Here is a 20,345-nt window from a genome sequence, read left to right as displayed (position 1 = left end):
GCAAACCGTTCTACATATCTTATGACTTTCATAAGTATCCAAAGGGGACAACAACATTTACTTCTTACTCACAGGAAATTGTTATAGGGTTTAATTTACTTGCAAAACTATGAAAATATAAAAAAATGTACAATAATATTGCTTCGCCTTTCAGTATTAAAACAGAAATGAGCAAATTGGAAATAAAAATGGAAATGATAGTTAGTTTTCACAAATATCAACTGCCGGGTGTGCTGGTTTTGGCTGGGGTAGAGTGAATTTTCTTCCTAGTCGCTAGCATGGGGCCACGTTTTGGATTTGTGCTGGAAACAGTGCTGATCACCCAGGGGTGTTTTCGTTCCTGCTGAGCAGTGCTGACACACAGCCAAGGCCTTTTCTGCCTCTCACCCCACCCCACCAGCGAGTGGGCTGGGGGCACAAGGAGCTGGGAGGGGACATGGCAGGGACAGCTGACCCCAGCAGACCCAAGGGCTATTCCAGACCATATGGCATCATGCTCAGCATGTAAAGCTGGGGAAGAAGGAGGAAGGGGGGGACGTTCGGAGTGATGGCGTTTGTCTGCCCAAGTCACTGTTACCCGTGATGGAGATGGCTGAACACCGGCCTGCCCATGGGAAGCAGTGAACGAATTCCTTGTTTTGCTTTGCTTGCGTGCGCGGCTTTTGCTTTCCCTATTAAACTGTCTTTATCTCAACCCACGAGTTTTCTCACTTTCACCCTTCCAATTCTCTCCCCTATTCCACTGGTGGGGAGTGAGCGAGCGGTTGGGTGGGGGGGGGCTTAGTTGCTGGCTGGGGTTAAACCACGACAGAGTTAGGACTGATTACAGAGACATTGTTTGTATCAGCATGTCAATAACTCATCTTTATCCTGAAGGAAGTAAATTTCAAATGGATTAACAGGTTTACAGAAAAGCTTTTCTACAGTGCTCACCAGCATAATTTCATCCAACAAACGGCATGCTGATCAGTTGCCATTTGTTTATCTGGAAAGGCATATTCTTTATTGCAGTAATTGAAATGACATCATACCCTTGCTCATTATTAAGCATTTATATTCACTATTTTTTCAACAGTTGTTCCTGAATTTCTAAACTCATTAGCATTGGAGCAAAATAGTTTTAGTCATCCTTTACCATATGCCTTTGGCAATTTAGCAATATGCCTCGGCGACTTCAACTAAGGTTCTGCTTAAGCACCAATGATAAATTAGGACTCATTACCACTTTCAAAGTTAAAACAGATTCAGCCGTTTTGGTGGTCAGTGCATGGAAATTTATATCGTCTTAAATTTCTTGCCAAATTTGTCTTGTTGCTCATTGTTAATTTGAGGGTTTCAAATCTTGGAAGCATATATAGATAACAGTCAAAGTGTTAATATTAACCTTGCTAGAGAACACGGATATTCTTAGCAGGCACAGAGTATCAGCTTTACTCATACGGCCTCAATGTCCAAATCTGGAATTAGCAGAAGGTAATCTTCCTTCTCTAAGACTGCTCAGATTTTTCTCTTCCAAAGGGCAAGAAGATCCCCAGCTATAGTTACAAGTACTTTCTTACCTCATTTACCAGAATTTAGAGTTAGCTCTTTGTCAAGACAACAAAAAGGGTTATGCGGTGACATTCAGTGGCTTATAATGATAACATCTCTTCTGATAAAAGAAAAAGAATCTCAATTTTAGGTTTTGTGTTTTTAAAAAAACCATGGGTGAATATTTTTGAGGTTAATCAGGAGTTCTAGAAGTGCTGAGATTACAGATCCTTTTCTTACAGTTAACTTTTTTTTTCAAGGAAATGCAAACTCAGTTCAAAAGGAACACTGCGTAAACTTGATGAATTTACTTGATGAGCAATCCGCTTTCATTTTTAAGAAAACAGGCAGTCACGGTTATAAAAAGTTCTCCGTGGGAAGCTTGGAAACTCAGCCATTTAGTTCTGAACTCTGCATTGAATGCCTTGTAGGCAAATGTCAGGTTTCAGGAAGGCAACAGGAGTATGTGTCAGAATTGGACTCTCTAAGAGATAGATGACTGCATGTTTAATTGAAGGTCACGCAGTGCAAGACTATATGCTACACCTGACAAGCAGCTATAGTGAAAAAAAAAACCCCAGGAGATCATTCGTCTAATTTGGTTTATATAGCTGTACCCCTAATAGCTCTTTGAATTTCACATGATCACAAAAAGACATGAGATATTCTGGCAGGTACAGGTATAGCAATCTTACATGTACATCTCTATTTATCTTGGCCCCTCAAGGCAGAAAGTTGGACTCCTCTTCCCCCCAAAAACCCTACTTTTATTCTTTGATAATTTCAACGACTCTTTTATTTTGATAATTAGACAACTTAAACAGCATGTTTCACTAAGCTTGAGTCTAGACCACTCAAGGAACCACAAGGTTTGCATTTTAGATAGAAATTAGTTGTGACAACATGGAGCCATGCTAAATATCCCAAGGATACTTTGCTACATTACCTTCAATATTGTACATCATCTCCACAAGATATAATATCTATCTTAATGAGGTACTTTTTAACAACTTAAAAGAGACCAAGAAGTCTATTATTATTTTTTATTGCCTGAACCTTAGTGAACCAAATGCAGGGAAAGGTAAGCCTCAAGTAAAGTCATCTAAATACATAACTAAGTTTTGTGCTTTTTCTCAATGGTTTAAATTCTAAATAAATCAGACTTGGCTTTAATTAATTCTGTTGATTACAAACAGGCACTGTTGTCATTGCTTTGGGATAAAATAGAGCTGCATGGTACGAAGTTAAGTTAAATTTACTGAGATAATTCTGGTTAGTACCAGGGGATTACAGTCCAGGGCCTCTTCTGAGAGTCTGATTCTACCCCCAGGCCTGGAAAGCGATGATTACAAAGGCAGTGAGGGCAGCAATGAACTAAGTAGCTGTGACAATAACCAAAACTTGATATTGAAGAGTGAGTCATGCTTGAAATGCCCTGAATTGTCAGGAGCACATTCTCTTACTGATCATTTAATAAAAACACTGGAAAATGTTAAAGTGGACCAAACAACCGGGGAAACAATTCCGTATAGCTTCACTGTCCTAACACACTATATTAAAAACAAGAATATGCCATTACTCATTGTGCAAACGCAGTAAGTTTCTGTTCACTGGCTGTTAGAATTTACTCCTGCCGAGTATGGTGATGAGCCAGTCCAAGGTCGGTGTGAGGCTCTGGGACTGAAGGCAACAATAGTTTTCACAGTGGCATCACACTTCACCCACTTGGCTATTCCTTTCTACAGTCCAGAGTAAAATAGCACAAGTAAAAAAACCAAAACAACTTGGACAATCTCAGTTACAATAAATTTGAGAGAACTATTATGTTTAGTGTAGGAGAACAAAAACAAAAGGCAAGAGGGTAACCATTTTTTTTAAAGAGGTGCAAAGCTGTTATTTGTAGGGTTATAGTTAAAACCGTTCCATAAATCCATGGAGAACAGGTCAGGAAGTAGCGAGCTTCTGTGGTTCAAATAAGTTTTATTTGCTAATATCCTCAATGCTGGATATACTTTTTGCATATACAAGACAGCTGGTATATAGAAGAAACTATTTAATCCAAGTGAAAAAGTAAGTAAAGGATATAACCTGAAAAGGTGTAAATTCAAGAAAGAGTCTATCCACTTTCTCTATTTCTTTCTGTTAAATGTTCCCTTAAAAATGAAACCCATGGCATACCAAGGCATTAAAGGATAGAATAAATAAATAGTTAGATATTTCCTATCTCTCTTGCATCTTTTCATCAATTAATAGTTGCACTTGTATGTCATCTCAGGTTTGTATTATAAATGTTTCAGTGCAGGAATATATCTTTCTTCACTTTTGAGATTGCATCTACACTTGAGATTATTTGCTTAAAAGGAAAAACCAGAAGTGGAAGTTAAATTTGACTTAAGTTATCTTTAAGTCTATTAAAATATAGATTCCCCTGAACCATTTACTTCATACATAGAATTTATTCAGTGCAATTTATATATAATTTCTGATTAAAGCTTTTTTTTTTTTTTTTTTTTTTTTTACATCAGTGGAATAATCAGATTCCAGAATTCACTGTAAAATTCTTTGCAATACAGAATTATATTTTAAAATCGATTTTGTACTCCTTGTGCTGGCTTCTTCCTGACCAGTCTTTCTTACAGCACACCTAAAAAATCAATATGCTTCCCATTTTGGTTCCTAAGGTACGTTATTTTCACTATTTTCTAAGGTTATGCAGGTAAGATATTTATTTAACAGGATAAAGGTTCCTGTAATAAGTATGGCTAAAATGATGCCGTGATTTTCCTCAACACAAAAGGAGCCCGAACATGTAACTGATGTCTCACAGTGAAATATAACACTGAGCAGAGTCTTCTCAATGAGCTCATCTCCCCAGATATATCAGCTCTCAGCAGCCTGTATTTCTACTATTTTATTTGTCACAGTTGCTGGAATTTCTTAAGTAAAATAATTCATGGGATAAACTCTAAGTACTCTCTGATTTGATAATTTGACATGACTCTGTTGATCTTGTTTCATGCATTGTCTTCTTAGATTTGTCAGGCTGGAAAAATATGAAAAAAGCCCCAGACAGCTTAAGAGTTGACAAGTGAACCACGGCAATTCATGCCCTCTTTGCATGTGCATCTACTTCATGCACTTAATGGGAATTTTTTTTTTTTTTTTTTTTAACTTCACCCTGTCAGCCAAATGCACAACTGTGTTTGTAGTCAGAAGTCTGCTTTGGTGTTTTGTTTTGTTGGGTTTTTTTTTCCCCCCAGTGGGTGATAGACAAAAAAATTCACTATTTCTGTAGCAAATAAATTACCCTTCTGGTAACAAATGAAATAGCATCTTACTGTATAAATATAGCGGTGTATTATAGAGAATATGCACACAATAACTTTATGATAGACTATAATTTCAGATAAAACCAATAATAAACGCTAAGGAAATCTACCAAAGCAGTCACAAAAACTCACTCGACTGGAACTCCTCTTGCAAATTTTCAAACACATTTACAAACACATTGTGGCAGCACTGACACTGCTCAGGCAAATCAGAAAGGAATAGTCATTGTTATGTCAAGCTTGGATTTTCAAGCTGATAATTAAAGGAATCTGTTAAGATGACAATAAGATGTTTTCTTCATTAGTCAAATGCAGCTACCAGATTTCATCCTACTGTAACCTTGTCCTATTGGATTTACCATATTACTCCGGATAATTCACCAAACTTTCTGGGCATCCACTTAAAGGCAAGTACTAGCTGCTGCATGCACCTACCGCTTCCCACACTGACTCTGACATTACATATGCTTCAGCATGTGCAACCACGTATTATTCTCCAGATAGCCTTTCCAGAATTCTTACGAAAGTACAGGTAAGGGATGAAAAGCTGTAAAAGTGAATCCAAGCCAGGATTTCTTAACATTTAATGCATGCTGTAATTTTACTCAGTTATTCAAGCTTTTACCCTAGCTTTCACCCAATGATTGGCCCAAAATAAAGCTTTGGAGAAATGAAACATTCTTTATGAGCAAGAGAACTGAGTTTAGTATGGCCTGACAAGGTATGGGTGGGGTTTTTGGGGTTTTAGAGCGGAATTTTTTTTTAAGAGATGGGATGATTTATTGTGAAATTATGTAATTCTACTTCCACATACTCTTAAAGAAATCAGATCGCATAGGCCAAACAATACTGTTAAATGCCCAACTCATTTAATTATGCTATTACTTATTTCTATTACTAAAAACTTCAGATTTTGGAGTGTTAACTTAGTATCTCCAGTATAACATCACAATGTGTGACTGTAATGCACGTTCATTCATCACGGAGAGGTACAGCACTGTAATCACAAAATCTGCTGTATTAAATGCAGTTGAACTGTTTGACTCCCAGAAGAACTATACCAATTCACAATGGTATTATTTACAGCAGAATTTGATAAAGTTAATTTTGTAATTTAAACTAGCACAGAAAACCAATGCAAATCCTAACTCCTGCGCATTAGGGATAAATTCACACCTAAATGCTAATTTGGATTACGTATTGGATAATTGCAATTGTGTATTGTAAACTCCTTTGAGCTCCTTTAGTGTAATGCTACAAGCCAGTGGTTCTCCAACTGTATTATGGGGGAAATGGTAGTTCACAAGTCTATGGCAAGTAGTCCATAAACCGTGGAAAGGAGGAGTTAGGTGGCTAGCCAAAAAAAGATTTTGAAGACTTACAGCTCTGTACTAGTACTGCCTGGTGTAGTATTTTCCCCAGACCGAGCACTGCAGCTCTGCTATTGCACTGTTCACTCCCGTATACACCATGGCTTCATCCAGTCCCTGGGGCCCGCAGCTAATTCTGATCAGAAAATGGTTTTACTTGTGCTGCAACTTATGAGCTTTTATATGAGAACAATAAATTAGAGGACAGAAGTGGCATCGGGCACGGACTATTTTTCCTGGATTTGAAACAAGTTTATAGGAACACAAAGGAAGAAGGGGAAAACCTGCTGTTTATGTTTACTTACACCACCATTGGGAGTCTCCGTTTCACGGATTTCTCTTTGAAAAGTACCTTTCATGTTCTGCAGAATTATCTCCTTGCTTTTTATCGGGTAAGGGACTGAGGAGTAAGCGCTCTTTAATAACCTGCTCAGCTCTATTTGTTAAAGAACTGTTAAATTAGGACAGACAGATCTGACATGATTACTCTCCTGCTCACTTCTCCAGGAACTCTTGTGGAAGAGGGGCAATGTCTAATAGGGGCATTATGTCTGAAATATTTAGTTGCCAAGATCTTTTCTTAGGGGTTAGCGGATTTGTAAGTGAAGGTTGAAAGTAAATTAAAACTGCAAGAGATGCATTAATACTGGCCCACCATCTGATTTGGCCAAGATCTGTCAAGGGGCCTAAGATGCCCAAAATTTAAGGAAGAGAGCTGAATGAACATTAGTAATAAACAGGATGATTTAGGGAAAGCCTTGAGTAACTCACTTGGTTATATTCCGTACATTAAAATACAGAGGATATGCAGCCTGAAATTCACTTATAATCAATAGAGATTCAATTCAGAATACTTCAGTTTTCAAACGGTTTCTTTTTAAGAGAAACATTGTGTTAGAATCTTTCAGGGCTTTACTTGGAAAATATTGGGAGTGACCCCTACAAAATCAATCATCATTCTGTTTCAGTGGGTAGCAGATATTTGTTGTATTTTTTGAATGAATGCAAAAGATTTATAGGAGTTATTAAAATTGCCAAGTTAACCCAGTTACTAAAATCAAATGTGATCAAATTATTCAGCTTAAAATAGGAACTTTTTTAAATTTAATATTTGGAGTCCATGAGGAGATTGTAAATGAACTGCACTGCATACTTCCATCACATGAAAGTTTTAAATAAAGTAGATATTGTAAAACAGCTGAATATTAAATTCAATGCTAATTTCCTTAGGAATATTAAAGCGATAAACAGGTTATGCATGGTATGGTAATAGATGAAGCACTTCTGGGAAATAAGGCCTTTAGCAAGCTTGGAGTACCTCGTGACCATGGCAAGCAAAAGATGAGCTCATCAATTCCATTATTAATTCATTTCTAAGAACACAACTATGCTCGTGTAAGACCTGACAAACCAGCATGAGCATTAATTTTGCAAACGGAAGTCTGTCTGCACCATGCAACACAGCAGGCAAAATTCAGCTGCAACAGGGTAACTCTAGCTGCTACATGCAAATCAATTACTACCCATTGGTATACAATTCTTTCAACACCAATGCAGTGTTAAAGGCAGATTAAAATATTCTGGAGTGGAAAAAAATCATTAAACAGTGAATCTGAAGTAAGAAACTGTGAAAACAGCTGTTAAAACAAAAGCTGGTGGTAAATGCAGTTGAAGAAAGGGTATACTTTCCCCACATAACGAATAAAGAAATGCTATGTTCCTCTCCATATTAGAACTCCTTTACTTTTCAGCATGAAAGATCTACCCTTCTGTCAGCATAGAAAATCCAGTTAAATTTTGTGGTGACAGCAGGACTGTGAGATACCATGCAGAGTATTTGCCCTATTTCCTCAGATTACATGGTTAGCAGTTTGCTGGGAAGACAGAGATTTGTGAAATTAGTATTTTAAATGCATTTTTCATCTATGAATCTTGCTTGCTCATTTCAAACTTCACACAGGATATCTGGGAGAAGGAATTTCAGGAAGCATGTAAAATGCTGCAGGGGATGCCCAGGGATTTTACAGAGGTAGCATAGTAATCCACCATTTGGGCTGGGGAGTGAATTATAATTACTCTACAGGAAGAGCATTTCTGAAGGAAAAATACTGCAAAAAAGACTTTAAGAGGAAGTTCACCGTTTATCTTCTCTCATGGGAAGCAGACCCAAAAAGTCATGAAAAAGGCTCTCGTACATTCTAAACTAACATGGTGGTACGATATGAAAATACATCCTGGCACCTTTCCAACTGTTACTCTCCACGAAGGCTGTAAACCGTCATAAAGACAGCTTCGTTGGCTCCCCAGCGTAGAAAAATCAATGAATATTGTAAGAGCAGTTTATTGAGTGTATGTCAAGACTTCCTGGTTTTCCTTGAGTCAGAACATTTTATGGTATAATAGAAAGATATGATCAATGGCACTTCAACAAATCATAGCTATCAAAGTAGCTAAAAGCAAGGGAGAAACCATGCATAGTTAAAAATAGCAGAAGATCCTCACTTCAGTTTTGGAGCAAACAAATCTCAGTCACATTACATAACTGAACAATGGAACATTAACAACATTGGAAAAAATATTTTTCAGCAAATTTATATCCTAAAAATGACAGCTAGCCACAGCGAGATACTCCTGAGAACTGAACCTCATCATCATCATCAGTGGATGATGAACTAGCCTGAACTGTTTTAATACAGCCAGTCTTATACATCAATGCAGTATTTCTTGAAGGGCCATGTAAGTCACAGAATATAAATGTTCAATTTAAAAATAATTTTTAGACATTAGTATTCCAAAGAAAGAAGTCCAGCTGTATCCTGAGGTAGTTGTGTCTTTCTAAGTCCGTGAACAGAAAGAACTAACTAAATCTCAAAGTTTCAGCAGCCTATGCCAGGAAAGATTTAAGACTTCAGAGTATGGTAACATTGTCCCATGTGTCCTTCCTGGCTTTTTACCTCAGCTGGGAATAAACAGATTACCGAAGTAACAGGAGGAGGTAGAGCATTTGACTCTGCCTTTGAGGATCAAAAGTACCTCCCCACCTTTATCTAACCTCTGCCTTCATCACTGAATCACAAAATAGAAGCACAGAGTAATTTAGGTTAGAAGACATGTCAGGAGGTCATCTGTTCCCACACCCCACCCACAGCAGGGCCAACTTTAATGTTGGATCAGGTCGTTCAGGGCCTTGTCCAGACAAGTTTTGAATGCCCTCCCAGCACATCCAAGGACACTTAAAACCACACAGCAATGCCAACAACTGAACTCTGCTAGCCTCTGTTCCGTGTTGGGACAGCGATGTGATGAATAAAATCAATTACTACTGGGATTTTTGTTGTTGTTGGGGTTTTTTCTTGAGGGGAAAGAAAGTTTTTCAATTTCTGGCATGAAAAATAAATGCATCTCATTAGTTCAATCCCATTCCTGTTAAAAAAATTACTTCAAATTGCTTTTCTCTGGTTTTAGGTCATGTGATGTTACTGTGGATTGTCAGTAGAGCTAACTTTAAAGTATCTTATCCCATCATGTGGGTATGAGCTTTGGTATGTATGCATTGTTTTTATATACCAGAAACATTTATCCCACATTAGTATTTCTAGCCTTGATCAGCAAAAATTAGAAGTGTGATAAACTTCATGCCCATTAACAAACAAAAATTCTAATGAATGTAGATGAGACCAACACAACTAACTTTCCTAATACACCTCTGAAGAATTGTGACGCGTGACATAACAGAAACTTTCAGCAAAGTCAGCCACACAATGTAATGTATGTACTAAAATTAATGGAGGGCTAAGTGGACTAAATACTGAGAACACTATCAATCAGCATTACATCATGCTCCAAGAGTATATTTCTATCTGAGTTGAAACATTATTGGAGTATCATGATAAAGAATACACCATGATAAAGAGGAAACATAACTTACCTGTTCATTTCTTCAAGACAGTCTGTTGCAAAGTAGAAGCTCTTTATTTTGGGGTGGCATGCTTTGAAGGCACTATAAAATAAGCACAAAGAATAAAAAAATACCTTTTCTTTTAAACAGTTTGTCTACAAATACACAAGACTGACCTGCTCTATGCTTCTTCAGCATGTTACAGGTTTCACAGGCATTCTGAATCTTCAGTCTGAATCTTTACATCTACATTTGAGAACCTAACTGGTACTTTGTAAAAATTTCAAAAGCCCTTGAATGACTTACAAATGTAAATCCTTTCAATAACCAGTGATGTTACACATCTAAAAACTTCTTGGGTGAATTTGAAAATCTTATTGAGTATATTTGAGTTCATACTAGTTGTATTCCAAAGATCTCTAAAGGAATAAGAGTTTGATCCCTCCACCTCTTCTCATATATTTAGATGACTGTGGTTTGTGTCCTGCTCAAAGAAATATAGAGGACTGCCAACTTACATGTTATAACTGTCTCATATCTTTATTGTAATTTTGATTCTGAAGATATACATGAATTTATCCAAAATTTTATTTTACATTAATAAATGAGAAGAGAAGGAATATAAAGATGAATAACCACCCCGTAATTGCATTCAACTGGAGAAGACATTAAAAATACAGCACGCTCAAATTCTCTTGACTTAGTCATAAGCCTGTAAGATCTCTAGAATAAGCTTAAATAAATTAATGTTTCCTAAATTTAATACAACATTTCTTTAATCCTTAATTATAATTTCCATTCAATTTGAGCTTCAGAGAATCATATGGAGAGTTCTAGGGAATATAAGTGGCAGGTTTGCTTTGTTTGGAAGTAGATAATAATAAAGAAGTTCCTTAAATAGCCTTAACTCTTTAAGGCTATTTAACTCTTCTAATTCCAGCAATTGCTTTGTCAAGTTACTCTAAACCCAAACATATCCCAGGTACTTTCCATCTTAATCTACTAATCTTTTCTGTATTTTTTCTGCATTCACCATGAGTCATTAATAGCTAATGTTTCTTCATCTGCCACCTAGCAAATAACAGAGTTGCCAATATTTAGACTTAAACCTTATATTTCTTGTTACATTATAGTTCATGGTCAGTTACATGTATCTCACTAATTTTTTTTATTGCACAGTCTGTTCTCACAGATTGCTTTTGATTCAAGAAGTCATAGCTGTGGGTTGGGGTTTTTTTCCCCCTTTGGTGATTTTAAATTTATGCAAACGTTAATTTATAGAGTGAAGTTCTTTGAAAAGTGTCAGTAAAACTAGAAATCACTGGAATAGTGCCAAAAGCATATCACAACAGGTTTAACTTATTTTTAAAAGTCTGTACTGTTTCACTTGTGTAACTAGAACAATATTAGTAGTATAGTATACTATATTCTTGGCTACACTGACCTGAGGTACTGAGTAGTTGCATGACAACAGGTAGCTGTAAGGCTGACATTGCTCTGTGCATTCTTTCTCCTTCCTCACATGTCAGTTCCTTCACCAGCCACTTGGCCAGTGCAATTCGATTCTATATTACTGATTTCATGAGACAAGATCTGATTCTCACTTTAGACGGGCCATATACAGACATCACTACATTGCATTGTAGTCCATTCAGACTACATGAATGAGATAATAATCAAGCTCAAAGGCTTACAGCATGGGTGATGATAGTTCACATAAAAATGCTTTTTATTCATGGTTTTATATGGTATAATCCCTAAGCTCTCCCTCAGTTGAGCAGTTATTTGAAAACTGCTAAGAACAATAATCATATTTTTTACATTTTTTGGGTGTGAATATAATTAAAAGGAGTATTGCTGTCAAGGAAACCACAAACTCAGAGCATTAAAGACTATTATTTTGATTAGTTGGCAAATGTTAAAAAACCCCACACTATCATTCATAACATTTACGTTAAAATACTGACATTTATATAGTAATTAGCAGATGTAAGAATTAGATTAGGAATCATTACACATGGCATTATGAAAAACCTGTGATGCAACGTTTCTACTATTAATAGCTTAAATGCAAATGAGTGTTTTATTAATTACTATGATTTATTGCAGTTTTCAGAGACAAAAATGAAAGCTGAAGAAGCTTCACTTGGGCACACTGATTTTCTTACCTATATTATTAACACAAATGTGTGCAGTAACAGGCTTTCCTAACAAAAGTTCTACAGAAAAATGAGACAACAGCAGAGTTGTATTTATGTGCAGCTTCCTTTTTTATGAGATTAGAAGTATATTAAGGATAAGTTTAGCTTTGCACAGAGGTTTCTCATAAAACATCTTAATTCCATAAGAGAGACTTGAGAGGCATTTAAGTATTGGTTTGGCATCTGGACTTTGATAATTGCAACTGCAGATCCTCATCTCCCTAGCTACTTGTGTTTTGCAATCGAAAATAGTGAGCACATGAGAAATCCCGGATAGGGAGGAAACTTTGCTGATGCCCACTAGATGGCATATGCTTGTTAATATACGTACTGAATGTTCAGATTTGAATGCAAGAGAGTTTGATCATTATATAAATATAGTTTTAAGTATACGCTGTTCAAATTTATGTTTTCTTTTACCCGACTAGTATAATAGGATTTTAGTGTCAAATATCCTTATCGTTCTTACGCTCCTACTTCTTAATGCAAAAGTTTTTGCTCTCCTTATACGAGCTGACTAGCAGCAACTCCAGCTGCTCTAGCAAAACAGATGATATCTCTCGGTGAATAAGAAATGCAAAATAGTTTTGTATACGTCTTTATGGACACACACATATATTACAGGGGTACATTCCGTGTTGTTAATTACACAGTAATTAACAAATACTATACCTCCTTACAGAAGTTCCTTACAGAACTTAATTTTTAATACTCAAAATAGAAAGCCATTACTAAACAAATACTCCTGCATTGTTATACTATTTAAGCATCATATGCTATTTTCATGGATGTATTTTTTGCTGCGATGCCAGCACCCTGTTTTCTGTTGCTCTGAACTCTGTGTAGCATCTCCACCTTCTAGTGTTCCATTTGCCCAACCATCTTCCAGTTCTGAGATTTAAGTATTGGCTTGAATTGGAGAGGATTATGTGGTGGATCTAAAGATTCTAATCCTCTTGATTAATCCTATTTACAAGCAGAAACTCCATCATGTGATATTCTAACAGGATTATTTTCCTAGACAGGAAATTTACATACCTAAAAGCATTAAAATGCCAATATTGGGGTTTCAGAGTCAACCTTTTAAAAGTTAGAATATGTCAGAGTTAGTGTGATCAACAACTTAAATTTGGCTCCACTATGGTCTTGTAATGTGATACAATCTATGACTACATATTTGAATATTACATTCTCACAGGAACCCTACCTCAATTAAGGTACAGAGTGGACTTGCTAGAGAGGTGAATCAGGATTACGCAACAGATAAGGCTACTTTCTGTAGGACTCCTGACTCAGTTGTTGTGGAATTTGTGAATGTGTCATAAAATGCAGAGAGCGAGAATTTTTTCAAGGATAAATCGGTTAAATGCTGCAGGTCTTCCTGCTTATGCAAAGGAGTTCTCACATGCTAAGTCACAGCAAACAAACTTAGTAATTGGTTACTACATGAACGTTCCTTAATATCTTTTTGTCTGATGTTCTGATAATTTACTGAAATGGAGAGCACTTACAGCTGCAATAATGTATTGTACTGTTATATATTTACATACTCTGAAGAAAACAGGTCTTTATTGTTGTGAAATGGAGATCCCAATTCTGTGGAAACTTTTGATTTAAATGTTTTGCAGTTCTGTTTCTGGGCTGCAAAACGTGACAATGCATCCATCTTCATCTCCCAGAAGGGTCACAAAGACTATTATTAGAGAAGCATTTGGATACACTAGCATTAAGAACTGCAGAAAAGTCTCCAGGGAAATAATTCTAGATCTATAGACAAATATGAATAATGCAGAAGAACGATACCTATATTTTTACCTGTGGCTTGTTTTGGAGAGCTCCAAACTGGATGCAATAATCTAGATGTGGTGTAATGAGGACCAAGTAAAAGGGAATAATCACTTCCCTCATCTATTGGCTGCACTCCAGTTAACACAGGCCACGAAGCTGTTAGCCTTCTTTCCTGTGGGGGCCTGCTGGTGGCTCAAGTTTGGTTTGCTGTCTACCAAGACTGTCAAGTTCATTTCAGAAGAAGTAATAAAAATTACGTAAACTGTAGCAACCTTTAAGATATAACTTCATGTCTACCTATATCAATGACATGTATATAGCATTCTGACTGCACAGTTTCAATATGAAGCACCAACAGTATGGAATATGCTCTTATAAATTTAAGACCTAAATTTGCATTAATTATGCAATGAAAATTTTCACTAGGTGGAGATTTTTGAAAGTCCAGGCAAAGCACTACTTAACAATGATTCATTATATATGTCGTTCCATTAATCTTTAGTCTTGTGGATCAACTTCATCATGGGGCATTATAATTATCAGTATCTTTGAAAATAACATGATACTCATGCCACATCACACAAACTTAAATAACTAAGATTTGTAATACAGTATGATAATTTTTAATCATGAAGATGCAGTTGTTGCCTAAAAGCAGTGGAAAGTTTTTCAGTGTCAACGCAAGAAAACTCTGCTCGCAGGGACAAGGTCATTCTACATCCAAATATAGCCTGGAGAGCTAAACCAGTCTGAGATAATGCCATGATTCGTATAATAATCAGGGTACCTGCATTAAATGCATTAGTGAGGCAAATCATCAAACCATACAGAATAATGCATGCAATTACTACATATTCTTGTGAAAGCTTTCTTAAGGTTATTTCATTCAATGTATACTACAGACATCAGTAACAGTCATTCTATAAAACAGCATTCTCCATCCGACAGAACAGTGGAAAAGACAAATCTATTAATTATTCTAGTAAGACTTTAAATTGTTTTGTTCAATAAGTTTTGAACATTTCACACTGATGGCTCTGAAAATAACAGAGATTTGAGGGGAAACCCAAGCTGAGTCCCAAAAGGTTCTTAGTTTTGCTTTTGAGAGAGCTGAAAGAAACTAACACTGTGATTTTAGCTGGACTTCTTTATGCACTAAAAACTAAGTGTACTTTTCAGGCAATTTTAATTTAAAAAAAAATTAACCTACCAAAAAGAAAAAAAAAAAAAGAAAGAACTAGGTTTCTTTCCTCTGTCCTTATTAACTGTCAAGGTAACTGCTTTACTAGCTTTTGCATTAATGTTAAAATGGACTTAATCATATAGAAGTGAGTAAGAACACAACCAGATTTATATTTTCAGATTTCAAGCTTGCAACGAATTTTAGGTTACATTCCAGCACCTATTAAAATCCCACTATCAAATGAAAAAGATATCCTAAAGAGGAAAGAAGCGAGAACTGATCCTGTAAAATCTGTCTCTCACTAGCTCTCTGAAAAGGAGGCAAGGAAATCCTAACTGAAATGTTTCCCTGTAGTCTAGCAGAGAGAATAAAGAAGCATGAGTTAGAACTTTTCCAGAACATGCTGGGTCAAAACGGGTCACCATCACCTTAATTATATTTGTAAAAGGAATGCAGAAGACTCAAACCACAGGAAGTTGTCCCTAGGCTCACCAGAACCATGAGCTTTTCAGTGGAATCAGGCAATGGCAATCATGCTCAGTCCCGTCCTCGGTAGGACAACACAGAAGAGAGGTAAGTGCTTTAGAAGTGCCCTTACAGAGCCTGTGGATTAGAGCTGGCTGTAACACAAGCAGGGCCCTCCATTCACATATGCTGGATATACTGAAATGTAAGTGAGCGTAACACTGGATTGACTTTCTCCGCAGTTTTCAGAGAGGCAGGTAAAATAGTAGCAAATGTAAGGTGTAGTTTTTATGATGGGGGAAATATATAAATGATAGTGCATGAAGGAAGAAATCACAGGGAAATTCAGCTCAGCGAACAAAGGGAATACTATTAATGTCTTCATTATACTTTTACCCCTGGACCTACCTCTTTTTGAAAGGATTCAAAGCCTGAAGGTACTCAGTTTTCAGTAGTGTGCGAAGTTTTAGTTAATCGGACTTTTTCCTATGCATATACCCTACAGAAATTGTTCTCTAAGAAGTGTTCTGAGGAAATGTGCTCTAATGCTTAGAGCAAAGCTCTGGAAGCTATTTCTAGCTGTGCACAATGACCTTCTGTTTGATCTTGGTTAATTCACTGAAATTTGTTAAGTGTTCTATATTCTAACAAAAGGGTATTATTTTTCCTGTATTTTTGTCCTTATTAATATCTGCTCATTCCTCAGAGGAATTTATAGTGCTCAGTTCATGTTTAATTTCTATAGTGATACCCTCAGCTGAAAGGAGTAATAGAAGTATAAATGCACCGTCTTCTAATTCTCAGACAGACAGTAATAATACCTCCAGACAAGAACAAGCAATTGAAGAGGTTTGATTTTCTGATGAGCAGTCTCTATTGTAATTCATATCGTCAGTGTTTTTACTGTACACGTGTTCATAGTTGTAGGACTCGTATTCCTCAGAACAAAACTGCATTTAGTCATCAGAAGAGCACAACAAAAATTCAGAATACTTAGTTATAACTAGGAAAGCTTTAGTAAGAGAGTATCTTTAATGCTATTCTATGTAGCTCCTCATGGCAGCAAGTTTTAAAAACCCAGGTGCACCATACAGAAGACACATGCAAATAATTCAGGAGATATGGGCAAAGTGCTAGTCTCGAAGCATTAGAATTGCTCTGTTAAACTTGCTGTTTGACAGCTATGAATTCCAATCCCAACACTGCTTGCAAACAATTTCCAGTGAGCATCTGTTATTAAATATGCCTTAAGTGTGGTAAAGCTTAGCATATGCTTTTTACTGGGAGCATAACGCAGTAGTAGCGATATGCACATAAGCAATAATGCAATGTTCATTTTGCATACAGAACCTAAATATTTTAGCAGTTGAGAATAACACAATATTGGGTATGCACGCTTCCTCCATAAAGGAGAAAATGGACATTATATTCACCATCCCTTGCTATGATATTTTTAATGGTATTTCCTATGGTAATTGTTTCTTGCACACTTGATTCTTGTCAAGATGACCATACTGAACCTAAGAAAGTTTTATCTCTTGGCTAATGTGTTCATTGTTTTTTTGCTTTACTTATTTAACTGAAGTTGTAACTGGGCTATCTGGAAGGCTGGCCAAAGAGTTATCCTATTCTTTGTAAGACACTTTATGGAATTTACATTAAGTGGTATCTCTTATAATAAAGAGAAATACTAAAGCTTAAGTGGACCTATTATGTATTATTTACAGATTTCAAGGTTTTCTGTGTAACTTCCTTCTCTGGGCTTTGCAAATTTTCAGTACTATATATATTATACTTCCAAGAGGGATCCTTTAATTTATAAACGCAATTGACACATTACTTACTGTTTTCTTCTGCATTCAATTGCTCTATCTATCCTGAACTCAGGTAAACTAATGAATCCTTCTGCTTTTTCATCCTATCAAAAGAGAAGAGAAAGTGATGGTGAAGAAGAACATAGAGTTAAAGGAGAGAGAAGTGAGCAGTAGCCATTTGGATCTTACACTAAGAACAACCATCCGATCAATTGAAATACTGAACATATTTTCCCCATAATGTTTTTACTTTAAAAAATGTATTTACTTCATCATACAATGTTAATAACTTTTATGAAGTAACTAAACTGACAGTTTCTTAAAGGAGGTGCAGTCATCCTAATTCCTCTTTGCTGAAGATTACAGAAAACCTTTCAGCACCAAATACAGCACCTAAAATAGCATTCAAGACATCAGTGACTACAGAGAAGAATTCTCAGTTTTGTCATCATATAGTCTACATTTTACAACTGTTTTGTGGATGCCTCCTTTTAAAGTCACGATTGTGCAGACCATCTGCCCTGCTAATAATAATTGAGGGGGTTCCTACAGTGAGCTCACCAGTGATTAAATGGAAAAGTAATAACTAGAAAGTATCTCTTGTCACTTTTTGCTTCTATTGAAGTAATTTAGCAGGAAAAGCAAGGAGACATATTAACACCAGTCAGATTTTTGAAAAGTATTAGCAAGCGTACTGTGAATTATGGCTTGGCTGTAAACAACAGACTGAAAATCAGTGGGACACATAATGACTACCACCTTGCATGTAACAATGTCAAACAAACGAAACGTACAACACAAGACCTGAAGGCCTTTATCATCCACAGCCGGAAACAATACTGTTTGGGGCTGACAAGAGAATACTAAAACTGAGGATAATTATGCTAGTAAAATTGTCCTCTTGAAGAAAATGGAAAATATGTACTAAAATATCAGTAATCAAAGCAGGCTGTACACAGACAGTTTAGATCAGGCACTGAGGCTCAATGCATACAAATGGAAGAATAGCAGTCTAACGATTTTTGGCTTCTCCCCTCCATTATTTTTTCCTACACATATGCAGATTGCACAAGTGTAGGCCCAGTGGTTTTCAATAACGTTTCGCCAAGAACAGCGTTTTACACATGAGAAACTGCAAACTCCAGACTAATTCAGCAAAAAGCAAGAGGAACATCTATATAAGAATAACTTTCAGATAAAGACATCTATAAATTCAGATTTTCACATCTGCTTCACATAATGCTTAACCAACATGAATGGTTACGCTGTATACATCTCCCCACACAACTGAAACTAAGGAGAGCTGCGTGTGAACACTGCGTTAGTCCAAATAAATAATATCCGTGGAAAAGTATTAACTACTGATGTAGTCATTTCTTTAAGAGTGCTGTGAACATCTCCTATTTTATTAAGCTTGGACATGGACTTTGGAGACTTTAAAAAATAATTTCAATGGAAATGTTTCCAGCTAGAGTGACTTAGGCTGGGCAATGAAAGTGGCAGTTCGCTAACATATCCTACCATGTAGTAAAAATAGACTTTATTCAAAAGAATTATAAAGCTTAAGGTTTAATTTTGGTTTTCTTCAAACATGGAGTATACTTACATTCTGGTTTGTGTACCAGTACAAGGATGAATCCTTCAGAATAAACCAGTACTTTTTCCATTTCTGTGTGAAATAACCTTTGGCATCCTTTTTCTTCCACAGCCAGCCTTCACAATCTCCATGCCCCAAGTCTTTGCAGGAAATCCGTCTTCTGCTCCCACTTGTTAGAGAGCTCCCTAGGGACACAACAACAGTGTGAGACATCTCACTGAATAAGAGTGAAAGAACTATTCTTCTCAATCTAAACACACCACTAATTTTTAATGATGATTCAATTCAAAATCCTTCAAGCCAAATCCTCTCCACTTTCAGGGAGAGGAGACTGAATGAACAATTTCCAAATTCAACAATGCTCTGCAATTTTGGTTGCAGCACGAATACAAAGTAAAAAGGACCTGTTTTATGTAATGGTTTATTTAATCTCTAGAGGGTTCATTCCTCTTGGGGCTGCATTTCTATCTGATTAAGATGGGCATCATCATTCCAAAGTAAAACTATTCATTTAGCCCTCAATCTGAAACTCAGAGTACAACACAATCTGTGTACAGATATAAATGCTACTTCTTCCGTGTATCTTCTGTTATTACTTTTAGCAGTAGAAGGCCTGTCAAATTCTGGGAATTTTTAAACTCAATTTTTATAGTCAATAAAAAAGAAAGATCATCCACTTCCATAAAAATGCACATGCTTACATTCCTTCTATCCTAAATTTAACTGAACAACAATATTTTAACTTTACTGCATTCTGTTTAAAGGCGCAGTACCAGGAAAAGGGGTTTTTTTTGTTGTTGTTGTTATTTCAATATTTCCTAATTGAAAGGCTTAAAATTTTAGTGTGCCTTGTAAATATCAATAAGAACATTTTTTTCCTAATGATGATATAATTTTTCCTGAAAAAGACTCTGTAGGAAATTTCCTTAAGATATGAGACATTTTTCTGTGGAAAATCAAGTTATTGCTACAAGAATTATATTTGTCCTACAGCTGTGAAACAGTGAAGAAATTTAGACAACAACAAAACACCATCCTTTGTTCTGCAACATTCCACAAGCAAGTTCTTGACAATTTGCCCTTTTTAAAATAAGATACTGTGCTGTGTCCTGGTCAGGTCTAGAAGTATTAAAAACGTATAGTACAATAAAAGGAAAATTCTCACAGGAA

The 20,345-nt window shown here is 36.2% G+C and overlaps 1 protein-coding gene across 1 annotated transcript in view; it reads right to left on the bottom strand.

Annotated features, from left to right (window-relative positions):
• The window catches only part of LOC140658467 (connector enhancer of kinase suppressor of ras 2-like), a 215,153-nt gene that overhangs the window by 5,730 nt on the left and 189,078 nt on the right, over positions 1–20,345 (bottom strand). The window contains exons 18-20 of the mRNA XM_072876931.1: positions 19,185–19,360; positions 17,609–17,682; positions 10,158–10,229 (exon numbers count right to left, since the gene is read on the bottom strand). Of these exons, the coding sequence (XP_072733032.1) occupies positions 10,158–10,229; positions 17,609–17,682; positions 19,185–19,360 (322 nt within the window). The remainder of the gene's footprint in view (positions 1–10,157; positions 10,230–17,608; positions 17,683–19,184; positions 19,361–20,345) is intronic.

Source organism: Ciconia boyciana, chromosome 12 (assembly GCF_034638445.1).
Source record: "Ciconia boyciana chromosome 12, ASM3463844v1, whole genome shotgun sequence".
Classification (NCBI taxonomy): Eukaryota; Metazoa; Chordata; class Aves; order Ciconiiformes; family Ciconiidae; genus Ciconia; species Ciconia boyciana.
Note: the sequence above shows the minus strand (reverse complement) of the source record. Positions and strands in the feature narration are given on the sequence as shown.